Source organism: Anas acuta, chromosome Z (assembly GCF_963932015.1).
Source record: "Anas acuta chromosome Z, bAnaAcu1.1, whole genome shotgun sequence".
NCBI lineage: Eukaryota > Metazoa > Chordata > Aves > Anseriformes > Anatidae > Anas > Anas acuta.
The window spans coordinates 20,056,773-20,074,319 of NC_089017.1; the positions used below are offsets into that span (position 1 = coordinate 20,056,773).

General features: G+C 39.6%; 1 protein-coding gene across 2 annotated transcripts in view; it reads right to left on the reverse strand.

Annotated features, from left to right (window-relative positions):
• SCAMP1 (secretory carrier membrane protein 1) overlaps window positions 1-17,547 on the reverse strand; it is a 41,519-nt gene that overhangs the window by 22,373 nt on the left and 1,599 nt on the right. The window contains exon 2 of one of the 2 annotated variants that reach the window (XM_068667108.1): window positions 3,343-3,420. In XM_068667108.1, the coding sequence (XP_068523209.1) occupies window positions 3,343-3,420 (78 nt within the window). Of the gene's footprint in view, window positions 1-3,300; window positions 3,421-17,547 lie in introns of those variants that run through there. The other variant, XM_068667109.1, reaches the window with a different exon arrangement.

The window sequence follows — 17,547 nt, forward strand, 5'->3', positions numbered from 1 at the left end:
CCCCACTGTACTGCACCTCTTTCCCAAACTGGGCTTCTTGAACAGATCTTTTTGTTTCACTGCTTTGCTGTCACAGCTGTAATGGATGAAGGAAATCAATAAAACCTTTTCTGAAGGGAACAGGCTGGCCAGAGACAATTGCTAAAGACATTCTCTTGAACAGATCTCCCCATAAGCACGAAGTAGGGTACTTACCAGTAGGGAAGAGTTAGAGGGGAGGGGAGGGAGGAGGTTTTGAAAAGAAATCAGGTGCAACTGTATAAATGATCAATCTGGTTTTACGTTCAAACTTCATACAAACATTACATACAAATTCACTGTCCAGATGCAAGACAGAAGAAGGGGAGCTATACTGGAATTTACTGAAAAATATGCCTCTAATTAATAATAATAATAAAATAGAAAAACAAGTCTAATAATTTTTTGTCAATTTTTTAATACTTAAATTTGAAAGTGCATGTTACATGCATTAATGTGTCCGTGCATGTTTTATGCACACTGCTCAAAGTACAAGTTCAACATGCACCAGCAAAACTTTAAGAAGCAAGAAGAGATTAAAAGCCTCTTTCAACAGTAAAAAAGAGCTTCTCTTTAACTGTAATTTCATTAAATGATGAAGCAGAAATAATAATTGCCAAATTTCCTCTGTTCCTTGTTTTCAGAAACATAACAAAAGACAAAAAGTCCTCTCCATGGTGACTGCTAGAGACTGAAGATACAAGCTATTTCATCTGACATTTACATTATTCATTTAAAATTGTTTGATTTAACAATCAGAAATAAGATGGGATTTGAAATTTGGTAAGAAAACAAAAAAAGACTCCAGATTTCTCATGTCAGATATCAAGTAGGTGACACTTGAGACTTAAAATCTATGCCAATTCTCTTTCCTCATTATCTCTAAAGTATTATTTTCCTTCTAAGTTTCCCCCTTCAGGTTTAAAGGATGTAAGTTGACAGAGAAAAGGGAAAGGCACTGACAAGCTGGAAAAAAAAAAAGATAGTTTTTTTCCTGTCCTATCCTGATAACCAAGAAAGAATCGATAGCAAGCACCTCCCTTGGCAAAGGGAGAACACAACTGAGCTAATATTGCCAGTGTCAATATTCAGAATTTTAAGTCACTTTCTCCCAGGTAAAACAGCAATAATAACAAAAAAAATCCATATTTATGTTTGCATTTGCAATGGAGAAGTGTGTACCGTCCAGCACGTTTTATTAACTTGGAGAGAAGGGAGACTAAGAGTAATAAATACTGTGTTAGTGCTATACACTAGGATGCCATCTTACCACTAGCTAAGATATATAGAAAAATTTGGATTTATAGCTGCAGCATACCACTCTCAGCTTCCCTAAAAGCTTGAGCTATGCATTGTTACTTACACTGAAACATAAATATCATTTCAACTCACACAAGACAGCGATTCTCAACCTGAAGAGCACAGAAATCTACAGGGCATATTTTGCTACCACCAACCTAAGTCCTTTCTTAGGCACTTCTCACAAGTGCCACTATGATTTTCAAATATTAGAATCGGGATTACCCTCATAAAACTGCTCAAGATGGATAATCTTTGCAGCAAAGATAGAACATGGCACAACAGTAAATCAAAGCCCCCAGAAACCATCTGGATGTTTTTGCTGTGTGTTTTGAGTGCTGCTTAGAGCAGTTTCTAACCTTACTCGAACAGACATGATAATCCTACAAGCCTAACATTCACGGACACTGCTTTCCTACTTCTGTTCATTAAAGGCAATCACTTCCACTGTCTCTTCTCCTATTCCAATTCCATGCATTTATACATGCCCAATATGCCCTTCTCTTGTATACAGAGGTGGTAAGAGAAGACAGGTGACCACCACAGTGTTATAAGTGTATCATCAGGTATCAAAAATCATTCACGTAAATGCTTATCACTTTGGAATAAATAATTACAAGAAACAGAAAGGAAGGTAAGGGAAGTATTGTCTAAAGGCATGATTACTACTGAACTCGTAGTTGAATACACACTTCACTGAAAAGCCTTGCACAAAAAAATCTGCCAAAAACTCTTCTTTCTCTGCAGAAAGCGAGCTGCTCATTCAACAGACAGTTTTAATGAGTTTGGTAACATTTCAGATTATTCACATGAACGTAGCACCTATTTACTGTATCTGAACACTGAGTCCAAGATTTCCCTCCCATACTTCATTTTTTTTTATTTGAGTGACATCTGTAATGAGCCATTAGAATTTTTTACATGTACTGCTGACTGTCTGAAGGCAAATGACCTCAACCATATACTTCAGTTTTCCTTTTCCCACAAAGTCACACGTTGAAAAACATGAATAAAACAAGTCCAAGCATCTCTGTATTTTTTTTAAAAAAAATGTACTGTCTTTATGACTTATGGTATGTTCAAAGCAATTTTGAAAATTTTCAGGATTAAAAAAAAAAATACAATTTGTGATATTGTGAGTTAGGAAAAAAATCTGGACTTATTTGTTATTGCTGCTTGTAGTAAATATGCTCCCTTTAGGAGCTGATCCAAGACATGCCTGAAAAAAGGGTGCTTCCAACACAGAACTATAACAGTATAGAAGCCATAGCACAGCACCGCAAAGATTTTAATAGAAACATTCACTATCAGCACATCCAATATCTTCCATAGGAAGTATAAGCATATGTTTGAAAAACACAGTATTTGATTGCTGGAAGTTATATTGGCAGACAATACTCATCCATAGATTTTGCAGATCTTGCACAAGATCTTCGGTACCAGAAGTTAACCACTGAGAAGTGTTACAGCACAAGTTCTCCATTCCATTCTTTGTATTTTTCTCCCAAGAGCAAAAATGAACACAAAGTAAATAAAAAATACACAAATCAGAAGCAAAAGCCAACTGTGCTTCTATGACATAAATTACTCCTTTTAGTACAATATGACTATTCATAGTCTCTGAACTGTTACTTAAAGTAATGTTTTTCTCACTCTGAACAGAACTTTTAGTCAAATGGAAATCAAAACCAAGATACTTCCTTGGTGTGCCACATCCATATGCTATAAAACTCAGAAAAGCACAAAGCACAGACTACCAGAAGTCTTACTGAATAGGGGAAAAAATGCAGTTTTGTTTTAGCCCCCTTCCAGGAAGAAGGAGATTCTGTAAGAGATTAAATTTCACTTAACAAATCCACAGAAATCTCCGAAGACTCTGGGGGAATACCCATCCTTACAGATTTTCCATTATCTCTAGGTAACCCTTCACATATTTTACAAAGTCAGTTCCAAATTCCGAAAATGATACCCAACAAGTCTTACCTAAAAAATTTAACAGCATACTTAAGAAATAAATATGCTTACTGTTCTTGAATCAGAGAAAGGATTGTACTCATCTAGTCCTGGGGGAACGTTTCTTGTGACTTGTGTAACAGAAGGATCCTAGAAGAGAAAACAGTTCTGTAAATGTATGGACACGTATATAAGCAACCAGCCAACACTGAAATCATTATATCATAGAAAACTCACCTTTTGTTTTAATCTAAAAAAAATAAGTTTGTTTCATCAAGAAAGTCAGTAAGTATCTACCTCTTCCTCTGTGCCTGAAGTGGCATCATTCGACTCCAAGCTTCTTAAAAGTCTGGATTAATACACAAACTTCATCTACTATACATTTATAAGGAAAGAAGTTCTCAACATAGAAGGGAAAAAAACTGTACACTGCTATTTTGACCACTGGTCTTCACAACTATACACCCAACAAACACCACTACAGAAGAGCGAACTTTCTTTAACTTTTAGTATTCCCTATCCAGAAGTCCTCTGGGAACAGGGAAAGCATTTCAAAAAGCAAAGCCAAGGAAACAATGCCCCACAATGCTAAAAAGTACCTCTGCTTGAGCTTCTACCTAAACTGGTAATATTAAGAAGAATGTACAATTTTTCCCTCCGATGAACTATACAAGAAGGAACACTCTTTAAGGTTTAGCTTGAAAAAGCATCTTCAGGAGTTAAATATTTCTGTGGTAGGGGTAGGTAGGCTTGGTTCTGTAGAAGTACCTGCTGTCATAGAACAGACTAACTTCATACAAACAAAAATTGTACTTATTCTATGTGGTGCCTGGTTCCACATACATAATTTCTGTGGTTTGGGTTAAGGTTTTCTGTATCTTCAGAACAGAAGAATGAATGAACAGAGGGATTTATTTCTTTTTAATTATGAAATCCACTTAGTCTGTAAGGGTTAGTTAAATTATGTTTATAGAAATATAGAAAAGTGGGTAATATTTCATATGTATAGAAAATATACAGAGTATCTTTAGATACACTACTTGCTTATTTGTAACATGCACAGACAAAATATTTTCATGATTTCCATAGTTTTCCTATGTGAAGTCCAGGAACTTCACCAGATTGCCACAACTTCTCCAACATGATGGCCAGTGACTTAGCAGCTACATCCACCTGCTCATCCAGGACCTAGAGATACATCCTATCAGGTCGCATGGACTTGTGCACCTTCAGGTTCCTGAGATGGTCTCGAACCTGATTTTCTCCTACACTGGACAGTTCTTCATTCTCCCAGTCCCGTGTGGCTGGTGCTCTTGCTGGTGAAGACTGAGGCAGAGAGTCACTGAGTGCCTCAGCCTTCTCCACATGCTGGATAGCCAGGTCTCCCTTTTGCTTTCAGAGAGGGCCCACAACTTCCCTAGTCTTCCTTTTACCACTGATACACATACAGAAGCCTTTGTTGTTGCCCTTTGTATTCCCTGGCCAAATTTAATTTTAAAAGGGCTTTGGCTTTCCTAATCTGATCCCTGGCTGCCTGAACAATTTCTCTGTACTTCTCCCAGGCTATCTGTCCTCACTTCCACCCTCTTTAGGCCTTCTTGTTCTTTTTGAGTTTGGCTAGGGGCTCCTTTTTCACCCATGCAGGCCTCCTAGTATTTTTGTCCAACTTCCTCTTTGTTGATGTGCATCGCTCCTGAGTTTGCAGGTGAGAATCCTTGAATATTAGCCAGCTTTCTTAGGCCCCTCTTGTCTCCAGGGCTTTGTCCCATGGTACTCTACCAAGAAGATGCCTGAAGAGGCCAAAAACAGCTCTCCTGAAGTCCAGGGTAGCGAGCTGACTGTGCTCCCTCTGCTTGCTGCCCTCAGGATCCTGAAATGCACTGTGTTATGGTCACTGCAGCCAACGCTGCCCTTGAGCTTCACATTCCCCACCAGCCCCTCCTTGTTGGTGAAAAGGAGGTCCAGCACAGCACCTCTCCTTGTTAGCTTCTCTATCACTAGAAGTTGTCATCAGTGCAATGCAGGAGCTCTTGGAATTGCACTGGTGACACTGCAACAGGAATCTCCTGGACTGCCTGTGTCCTGCTATGCTGTCCCTCCAAGAGTTACCAGGGTGGCTGATGTCCTCCATAAAAACCACAGCTTGTGAACGCGAGGCTGCTGCTATCTGTCTATAGAGGGCCTCATCTGCTTGGTCTTCCTGGTCAGGTGGCCTGCAGCAGACCCCCACTACAATGTCCCCTGTCCCAGCCCTCCCTGTAATGCTGACCCACAAGCTGCCAGCTCCTCACCCATCTCCAGCACTCCAGCTTCTCATTGACACAGTCCCCTTCCTCCTCTCCCCCGCAGGTCCTTCCTAAAGAGCCTGCATCCTTCTCTTACAACACTCCAGTCACAGGGGCATTCCCACCACATCTCTGGACTGCCATGATACCAAATACAGCAAATGAGAGCAAATATTTCACAAGCTGTAGCCACAAATTCATTAAAATGTAAGGCAATTTAAAAACTTCGGCTATTAAAATGCTCGAGGCAAGGAAAACATTGCTTCAAAAATCTAAAAACTTTGTTGCACATTTCAATTGTATTCATGTGCATATGCACACATAAAAACTAGCCTTTCTGCTTATATAAAATGCTACCACTCTTGGCTAAAGCACGCATTTACCTGGCAAGCAGTATTTTAAAAGTGACTGAATGCAAATCAACCTCTCTTTAAATGGATACAAAGCAAAGTTAAATGCATTTAAAAATCAGCTTTCCTGCATTTGACATACACAATAATATGTGATTTCAACAAAGCAACCTTGGTGACAGTCTCTCCAATAAGTTAGCCATATTTTCCATTTCCATCCTAGACTTGAATGCACTGGTTAAACTAAAACCTCATTAGGTTTTACATAGACTGACGGAGTATCTTCTTCTAACATATCCTTTATTGAAGGACTGGCATAAAATACTGTGCAGATGAACAATAAAAATAAGAGAAAGCTCGGGGGGGGGGGGGTAATATTTGCTCCCTAAATTTGGCTACAAATCATTTGAAACATTCAACTGAAAGATCATAATAAATAAGAGAAAAAATGAAATCTGACACTTGAATTGGGCACTAATTACTAGAGTTGCTAGTATAAGATCAGTAAAGATGAATCTCTTTTAACAAAGTTAATACAAATAAGACAATTGCGTAATTCAAAACACAGGACTGTAGGTCCTATACATCTGAAAACTGTTACCTTACTGTGGTGGTGTATCTTTCCCAAGCAAGCAACTGAGCCCCCTCCCAGTTGCTCACCCCACCTCCAGTGGGATGGGGAAGAGAACCAGATGGGCAAAAACAAGTAGAACAATTAATGTGTGGGTGTTGAGAAAAAGACAGTTTAAGTGGAGGACAGGACAGGGTGGGCATAAGCGGGAGGAATAACAAAACACACAAGTGATACCAGGGCAATTACTCACCATCTTCCACCAGCAGACTGATGCCCAGCCAGTCTCTAAGCAATAGTTATTTTGGATTTCTCTCCCCATATTATTACTGAGCATGACATGCACGGAATACCAATTTGGTAAAGAAAGGTCTTATGTCCCAGCTGTGTCTCCTCCCAGACTCTTGCTCACTCAGGCTACTCTCAGGGGCAAAAGCAGAGTGAGAAACAGAGCAGGCCATCAGTGTGCAAGCACTGTTCAGCAATAGCTGAAACACTGGCACACTATCAACAGTGTTCTGGTCAAAAAAATAAAATAGCACCATGGAAGTAACTATGAAAAGTAACTCCATCTTAGCCAGACCTAGTACACTTATTCTAGCCTCTAAACTACAGCATGAATTAGGATAGAATAAAATGCTCTAATGTTTATTCATGCTTTCTGAATTTTCTTCCACACATTCTCTCAAATAATTGCCTCTCACATACTTAAAAATGTTCTAGTGTAGACACATATGAAACTATTGATAGCTAACCACCGGCCATAAAAGGTCAAAAATTATTAAAACTCAAACAGCAGTTAGAACTTGGTTGCTTAAAAAGCAAATTTCAGCACTCCTGTGCTTCGTTGATGCAGTACTAATCAAATAACTCAACCCAATTGTGCCCTTGAAGAACAATAAATGCAATTATTTAAATAACTAGAATGTCACAGACTCAAGAGACAACCACTCAACAGCAGCAAATGTCCAAAAAGCAGGAAAGAGTGGTCAAGTCAAATTCAGAAAAGCAGTCTACCTTTGCAAATAGGATATGCAAACAATAATAAATATCTGATAAAAGAAAGACTTTCTTCTCCAAGTGTTTCAGGGAAGAGTTGGGAAAAAAGCTCCTTAAATCTCTTCACATACTACTTGTGACATTCTACGTTGGCTTAAAAGAATGACAGGAAATCTGTGCTGAGCTAAACAAGCTTACTACATCAAAAGTTTTAGTTTTAGAAGTAAGTTGTAGAACTAAATACACATTGCAAGTTACAAAAAGCCCTCTATCAGAAGTCCGTTCTCCTTTTGAATTAACAATTGCCATACTTCTGCCAAAGACTGCCATTGTTTGCAAAATTAGCAGTAGCTCTGAAAAAGAAAAACTTAATGACCTGAAGGACATTCAACATCAGCAGCTCCATATAAAAAAAAAAAAGTTTCACTACGTTGTAAAAAATCTGCAAAAACTATTATAGTTCTATTGAAATATACAAAATGAACACCGTCATGCCAGAAGTGATCAAATTCTGCTCTCATAAAACCTCAGTCTGGACTTTCAGAAGAAGTTCATGTGCTGGTGTCTTCCACAAGTTGGCAGACACAAGCAGAATTAAAACAGGGCTTACAGTGAAAAAGTAATCTCACAGGTGAGAGAGGCAAGTACTAGCATGGAGAACTGCCTCTCTCCTATACTTACTCACTGAGATCTTCTGCAATGCTAGGAAAACATGCCTCTGTGGAAAGAAACAAACTCTTCATAATCTGGACACTCAAGTTTAAGCTGCTAGACTCTTATTGTTCTGAACATTTACAATGCAGTGAAGGAGTGATGCCAACAGGAGCCACACTTCATATTTCAAAACACTTCTTAGAATTTTCTGAAAAGATTAGACCTGACATTCCACAGAACATGCGCGTTTACTGTGCACCTTTTACCTTTCACTCACTGCATCTCACTTCAAAAACACAGCAAATGCCAACTCATCTAGATGCAGTGAGAAAACTGTGAGACACCCGGACTCATTGCTGCAGAGTAATAAAACATTTAACTTAGCAGTTTATCAAGGTTTGAATAATGAACAATGAACAATAAACATCTGCAGAATGACATACTCACAGAGTGACATTTAAATGAGTGCTATCAAATTTGTACATTCCGTGACACACATATCCTTGTGGTTAAAGAGAAAGAAAGTACACAGAACCAGAATATTCTACATGAATAACTAAATCTAAGCTGGCATAACTGATTTTTCTATAATCAATATTCCACCTGGATAACCTGTTAAAATGCATTATTTTTTAAGCTATTTGTGTTCATTAATACTAAGAAACAGGAAAAAAAATATCCCTAAAGATAGGTTCTGATAGGGAATAGATAATATACAAACCAGCAGTATGACTGGAAACACAAAGCATCCAGAGACCTTCATCACTTATCCTGCATGATTTCAGTGATAAAAAATTGGGTTACTCCCAGAAAATGCATAAGATTTGGAGTTTCTGGGACCAACTTTAAATACCTGATGTCAGCCACTAAACTGGGCAACTACAGAATGCGTGGTCCAACCCCAGACTGAGAAGACTATGTCCTGGTGGACTAGTATTTCTGCCCAAAAACAGACCTGCCCTTCCACTAACTCCTTGCCACAACCCAGTTTTCCTCAGCCACCCAGCCAGCGCCTGCCCCTTACAGTATAGAACCCTGCAATTCATCTTGCTTACTCAGATTCTTGTTTCTTCTTTTTGCTTCATACCTCTTTCTCCAGTCTTACCTCACTGAAGCTCCTGCCGGTCCAGCACCTTGAGCTTCTGACCTTTTGTTTAACTGTTACTCATAGCAATCAGGGAGCAGAATTTAACAGTGCACTGTTCATACCCAGATACCACAGCCGTTGGTGGTGCATTAGAGTCACACAGATGACATCTCAGTCACGCATTTCAGATGACATATTCAAGATCTGAATTATTTGACAAGACCAGAGTTTCAAGAAATCAGCACAACCTAATTGACTGCTTTCCATCTTCACTTTCATTGCACCTCGTTCTTCTAGTCTCTCTCCCACAACATCCACCTCAAAAGCAAAGATTAGAATCACTTTACTTGAAAGTCAAGAAGCACCCCAGTATTTACATCAAGAATGGAGAAGTCAGAAGAAAAAGTAAAAGCAAATAAACCCACAACACACCCATCTCACATTGGCAGAACACTTATAGGACTGTTAAGAATGTGCCCTGTTCTAGGTTAACAAATTACTGTCATATCATTCAGACACAGATAAAATTAACTGATATCCAGTTAACACAGAAGGTATATAAAGCCAACTAATGGTAAGTTAAGGGGAAAAAAAAAGTAAGGAATGTAGCCTGAGCCACCCCCCACCCTTAGTCAGGGAGCATGTGGCTGAAATGGTGCAGAACAATCCATTCCATGCAAGTTTTTATTGCTTTAAAAAAAATCAAATTAAAGGGAACAGAGACCTCTGTTGTCTAGGAGACCAAAACTAGTCATCAGCTAACAGTTTTCATTAATACAGAACAGATTAACAAATTAAAGACTAAAGAACTAGATAAATCTGTAATGACTCTTTGTATTACTGTTCACTGGGAATCGCTCCAGCATTGTTCCACCACGACTAAGATGGTTTATAGCACACATGCCATGAAAATGTTCTGAACAATGCCACCAGCAAAGTTTACATTGTTACCTGTGACTTACATTTCTTTCAAGCTGGTCAGCTGAGAACTAGGAATCCTTTACCCTTTAAGGTGTCCTTCAATTTGTTAAAAAACAGGCTGAACTACAATGTAATAAATTTGAGGAAGTGTTCTTCAGCTTCCTTTTCCCCCCCTTAATGGAATTAAATGAGTGACATCATTGATGTTAAGCAAATGTACACGTAATGTTTAATTTAGTTCAGTATGGTTTGCTTCCAAGGAAGTAGAAACAGAGGTCAAGAAACACAGTTAATAAACACTCACTCAAAACACCGATTTGGATAGGGATTCTAATGGTTTTACAGCACATCAGCAACTGAAAATAAGAATTCCAAATTAAAACTGCATAGCCTAAATAGAGGAAAAAATAGAGAAAAAGAGGAAAATAGAGAAAAAAATGGAAAACAGGAAAAAAAAACAGGAAACAACAGGGATAAATGCATAAAATACTTGTATTAGGAAAAGAACAGGGGCAGGAAAGGCAACTACTTCAAAAACAGGATAGCAAGGTAATTCTTAACACCAGTTGACAAGGACAAGTAAACAAGACAACTAAATATCTTTCAAGACTCAGATCACGTTACCAGGAGTGTCCTACATCAAAAGAATATACTAATTATGTTGTTTGGGAACAGAAAACACTGGATTTGCAAGTGACAGGTTTTTATCAGCTTTTCAATTTACATAGGAATCATGGGGCAGCATGAAAAAAAATACCTGTGTAAACTGACAGAAGTATGCCTGGTTAGACTTGGCGAAAAAAAAAAAAAAAGACTAAGGAGAAACAATCCACTATGAACATACAAGTGGATTTTCAAAGAGGATTAATTATTTTTGGTGAATGAAGTCAGAACAAGAAAATATAGAAAGCAATTCATTGGAAAAATAGCTTCTTAAGTACAGCTGAGGGAAGAATATGAGGGAAGAATAAGCTGTTGCAGGCAATTCTACAAGTCTTCATTTTTGGCCTTTGCTCAGCTTAAGTCCAAGGAAGAATGATCTCTCAATGACGAGTGGTTTTAATCCACGTTGAGAAAACAGCTCCCCTCATCACAAAAACCCTTACAAGATGAAGCCTGATTATATCAATCCTATCACCTTCCTTGAAGACATCAGTCACTGGCCACCTTCAGCTCTACCACCATATATAGTTTTTGTCCCTTGCTTCAAGATCCTCACAAATAACTTCATCCTACCTGCTTTAACAGTCACTGACTCTATCCGGCTTTTACTGTGCCAACTTTACCATCCCATAAATCACATTCACCTAGCTATGCATTTTCCCGTTTGCTTTTTATGCCTAGAGGGAGGTTCCCAGAGAGCAAAAGAGGCAGAGCCACAGTTTTATTCTCCTAACTATTCAACATGCTCAGCAAAGGTATCTTCAAAAAATTGACTGCATGCAGACTAGAAGCAAGAAATGGAAGTGTAGCAGGACTGAATCCAAACTGGTAAATCCATGCTAAGGAAGTCATGAGATTAGATCCATAAGTCTAGCAAAGTCAATCTTTACCACCTAGGATTTCTTACCTGTAATTCTCCTACTAAAAGGCTGCTCCAGTATTTCAGCCCCAAAGATAAGAACCCCTCTCCAAGCCTTGGTCTAAATTTACAACTGATGAGTTACACCTATCTTTAAGTATGATACAAACTTCCACAACAGTTTAGGTCCATCTCTCATCACTGTGTCCTCAATGAAAATAACCTTATAGCTTGTGTTTTGCTGCAAGAAAAGGATAAACTCTTTTAATTTCAAGATAGGCTCTCTGTTTATTATCACAAATTATTTCCTATGCCCACTACATATTAGCCTTTTTCTAAATGTGAATAATAACTAATTATACGCATTCTGCTAAGAATTTGTCTAGTTTTATTTGACAGCAACAGTTGCACTTCCTGCTTGCTCTCTGTGGAGTCCTTCCTTAGATGACACCAGAAAGTTAAACAACAAAGCAACAAAAAAATGACTGGAACTTACGTTCATTGGCCTGAGGTTTTCCTGACACCTTGATCAAACAGAACACGAACCACACCACTCCTCATAAAGGAATGAGCTCCTGAGAGCAATCAAAGCTGCTGCTGTTTCAGTTAAAACTCTCTATGATATACTTCACTTTCAATGTGTCCTCCTGAGCATTCTTGGGGAGATTTCCAACAAAGTTTACCTTCTGACAACAGAATAGGAAGATAACTATAGTTGGCCAGCAATGGGTATCAAAGCTTTTTTTCCTCCAGTGTTAACTGTTGGTTCCCAGCTTTTAAATTAAGAACTGAGACTTGGAAAACAATATAGCCTGCACATGAAAAGAGTGTCTTTCAGACCCATAACATCATCTACATTCAACCAGATTAAACCTCTAAAATTGCAGTCTGCACATGTTCAGTAAAGATTCAGTATAAATCAAACAAAAACTCCCCGAAGACTTCCCTCCTGCTCATGCCACAAAAAGCTGCACACAGACAAGCTTTGAGAAGATATTCGTGTTTTGATGCAGTATCAAACATTGTTGGTTATTCATGCTTTATTTCTCCCTTCATCATTGTCAACTCCAGGAAGTTTAAAAAGTGACATGAATTTCACAAACAGCAATTTAATTGAGATTTGCATACTTTTCTGTCCTAATTTTACATAAATAGTATGAACAGTTTATATTTAACAATATATGTATAAAGGAAGCCTTAACGCCTTGCAGCAACAATATATATTTTAATCTATGATTAAAAACCATTTACTATGAGAAAGAACTGCCTAGAAGGTAATGCTTGGAGGAATTTATGGCAAGTACAGAAATGGTCTTTATTTTGACTCTAATAAAGCTGAGTAACTACCAGAACAGTTCTTCCACTATTTCAAGTTTAACATCTCAATCACTGATCAGCCACTGTGCCCTTACCTCCACCCTCCCTACCCCTACAAATGGCATTAAGAGGTTTCCACTATAGGACCGCCAGAACACAAATATTAAATAGGATACTGCAAAAGTAGCCAGCTGGGGTTTCTTACACTTGGCTCTCAAGCAGTGCTCATTGTAGGCCACAACAGCTGATAGAAGCAGAGCTCTGAATGGTTCTGAGCTACTGAGCAAGCCAAATTCCTGACCTCTGAAACCAAGAAGGCCACAGCAGTCCCATCTTGCAATGAAGGACGCCTAACAGAGCACTGTGGTGGTTTCACACTGAGGGCTAGCTAAACAACAGAGAAGTTACAATAAAAAAGAGCTCAAGGGTTGAGATACGGGTAGGGAGATTACTGACCGATTACTGTCACAGCAAAACAGACTCAGCATATGGAGATGAATGGAATGTATTGCCTATTTCTAAGAGACTAAAGCAGAGAGGAACTAAAAGTAAACTTGACACCTTTCTAGACATCCATCCACCTTCTGCCTTCTCCCCCAAGTGGCACTGGGGGACAGTGTTTGTGGTCAGTCCCTGACGCTTTGTCTCCACCGCTCCTTCTTGGTCACTCCGTGCCCCTGCTCCCCGTGGGTCCCTCCCACAGGATGCCGTCCTTCCCAAACTGATCCTGCAGGGGCTGCCCACAGGCAGCAGCTCTTCAAGCACTGCTCCCACACAGCTCTGCACCACGGGGTCCATCCATCCCCCAGGAGCAAACTGCTCCAGCACAGGTCCCCCATGGGCAGCAGCTCCTGACATGTCACCTGTCTCTGCATGGTCCCCTCCCCACAGGCTGCAGCTCTGGCCAAAATTCTTCTTCAGAGAGAGTTCTCCACAGGCCGCAGCCTTCTCCAGGCCACATCCACCTGCTCCACCGGGGGCTCCTCCACCCATGGGGGGGCTGCAGCGTGGAGATCTGCTCCATGTGGGACCCATGGGCTGCAGGGGGACAGCCTGCTCCACCAGGGGCCTCTCCCTGCACAGCCCGCAGGGGAACTCCTGCTGCCTGCCTGCAGCACCTCCTGCCCTCCTGCTGCACATGCATGGGGGGCTGCAGGGCTGCTGCTCACTCCTCTCTCCCTGCTGCTGCAGCACAGTATATTTCCCCCCCCCCCCCCCTTCAATCTGCTCTCACAGTGACACAAGCAATATCACTTCTTGGCTGGGCTCAAGCCAGCAGTGGGTCCCTTTGGAGCCAGATGAAACTGGCCCTTATCTAACATGGGGCAGCTGCCGGGCACTGCTCACAGAGGCCACCCTGCAGCACCCTCCTACCAAAAGCTTGCCACATGAACACAGTACAAGCATCATGTCTCAGCTATTCTCAACACCCTCCCCATCCTCAGCTCTGGAAGGATGTTTTTCTTTGTAATGCTGAAGCCTTTCCATATAATGCAAAACTAATACTAATGCAATGCTTTCTAACACTTCACTGAAAATTTGAAAAGTATGCAGCTAGAAGTGACATTTAATAACTATTAAAAATTGTTCCAGTTTTAATAGATTATGGTGCAGTAAAAGCATTGAAGTATCCTCCTGAAAACTATCTACCACATAGGGCAGCTAAATGACACTTTCAACATCATTATTTTCAGCACTAAATTATGCAGGATTTTGAGGAATTTATAAAATTTGAAATCGTGAAGGGAAACCAGACAATAAAATCAGACAAATTAATTGGGTACATTTCATAATCATCTACAAGAATGAAAACAAAGTTATGCACGTAGGCACACAACTCTCCAAATAATTAAAGTTCTGATCCTTCAAAAATGATTAGGCCTTCCCTACCTTGCTGCCAAGTGTCTGTCATTTCAGCTTCACTTGGAAAACAGCAGCAAGGTGCTAACTATATAGATTCTGCTGCTATAAAAGGTGGCATTCGTCAATTCACTGCTACCTTCAGCATCAGACCTTCAGCTTGTACATCCTGCTGAACCAGATAGAAGATTCACTTGTGCTCATGTGAGTCAGATTAAGTGCAATATCCAAATAATCACTGGAACTAGCTCTGTAGTAAAGTTAAGCTCTAACATATACTTAGCTGCAGTGACTCAAGTAATCCTGTGACCTCAGTGGTGGCAACTCAGGCGTCTCATGCCATTTTTAGATATCAGAGCATTTCAGACATCCACAAAAGAAGGGCAGTCATGACAGATCAATGAAAGACCCACTCTTTTTGGAACAACAGCTGGAGGTTAGCCACTGTTTGGATACCCAATCCCACCCAAAGTAACTACTTCCAGAATTAACATTATATACTTTCAAGTGTTTTCATGATCATGTGCTTCCACACTGTAACTGAACAAGACAGAGTATTCCTCGTCCACATCACCTAGTAGTTTTTACTTGAAGGTCACCACTCACATTTAAACACAAATGTATCTTACTTTTCAGTTCTAACATAATTCCTATTGTATCAAAAACCTGCTCAGAGCTCTGATCATACCAGATGAAGTGATAGAATTCATCACAGAATTGAGTTTTGAACTCCACAGTCACTCGGAAGTAACCATGTTTGGACAATCGGACAAACCTTTTGCAGTCTGTCAGCCAAGCCATAAAGGTCCATCGAATTAATCTCTTTAATTAAACAAAAATAAATAAACAAAATCTCTTAGCTGTAGTATCATTCACTTTAAAAAAAAAACAAAAAACAAAAAACAAAAACCAAACAACACGTTTTGTGGTAGTTGAGTTGTGCAGTGGTTTCAGAGTAGATGAAACCTACACTGGATTTCAAGAATGCAGGTTCAGAACCTTTGCACCTGTAACATCTCCCAAGACTACAACCATACTCTATCCTACAACATTAAAAAAAAAAAAAAAAAAAAAAGCATACCAAGGAGACAACCACACTGTAAGAGGTTTAAGCTGTTTTCAGAAATCTACCTACAGTTTGTCAAACAAAATTTATTTCATACCATTTTCATCTCTTCAAGAATAAACTGCCAGAACATCAAGGGCACTCAAGCTCCTCCTACGTGGTCAAAACTGTGTCATCACTGAGGACTTGTCTGGTCATCATGGGACTGCTGGGTGACTCTAGTTACTTTTGCTGGACCTGATCTTGATGCAAAACTGACTTCCTAGCTTGGCCTGCCCCCTCGCCATGGACTTGCCTGGCACTCTTGACTCCTGGCTGAACGCTGCTGCCATCACCGGACCGGCTTTGCTCACCCTGTCTGTGTGCGCCAGGGCTCCACTGTTTGCCAGTGAGAATGGTACGGGTGAAAATTTGTGCTCACAACATATGACAAGTGCTTCTCATTGAAGGAAACAAAATAGCTTTCATTATTAGACCACTTTCATTTACAATACTTCAGGTTACACCAAATATATATTTCTATATAATGCTGGTACATCAAATCACAGCAGGAATACCACATTTTCACCTGTATGGAACATGAGTGCACTTTTTTCAGCATAACTGTAACGTGATCTTTTTAATATTAGAATGCTATACATCTGTGTGTTTCCTTACCTTTTGTCTTTCAAATTGTAACATCTCTTGGTTTGGTTGGTACACCATCCGGAGGACAGCTATTTATAGAGGAATACCGCAATACCAAAGGCATAACAGCCTTTGGGTTCAGCTTGAGGTTTTTTGTTTTTTAACGTGGTACTGTTTTAAAATGAGAGGTTAAATAGCTGTCATCTCAAAATCAATGGTATATCCTGATCAATCTAAGCAAGCAAACACTTGAAACAAGAATTTCTGTTTTACGAACCAAATTAATTTCCTTCCAGGAGATATGAAACCAGAAATATAATTTATTTTTATGTTTCCAAAAGGATTAATTACCCAAAACAATAGCAAACTATGTGTTTGTCTGTGCTCCATCCCTCCTCTCCCCTGGAATACTTTTTTCTCCACTCAACATCAAAAAAGAAACTGCTCAAATTTTTACCAAAAGGCATGTGAAAAGTCATAGGAAACCTCACAAGTAGATCACAGACAACTAGTAAAAATAAAATACTTAAAAGAAAGCAGTATCTGTCTTCAACCTTGGCAACAACTCTTCCATGTGATGCCCCTCCCTCCTTTCTCTGCCATACTGGTTTGTTATTTTACACAGGCACAGGAAGTGGCTGCAAATGTAAGTAAAAAAACTAATCTCTTCATCCATAAAATTATCAAACACAGACAAATAATATGAATAAATTTGAATAAAGTGTTCAGACAACATGACTTGGGTTTGTCAGGGTCCATCTGGAAATACTGGTTCTATGTGTAAAGCACCTTAAAACACAGTCAGGCTAAACTGAAATCCAGATGCACATTAATTTCAATGTTGTCATGCCAACAAGATGACAATCAAGGCTTGGCTTACACACAAGGCCTTCTGCCCCTTGAAGTAAATAAGTGGATGAGTAAAGGTATGCAGCGTTACCTTTTGCGGGCAGAGAAATGAGACAGAAGGTAGCAGGGACTGAAAGAAGGGAAAAGAAAAAAACCTTCCAAGAAAGAA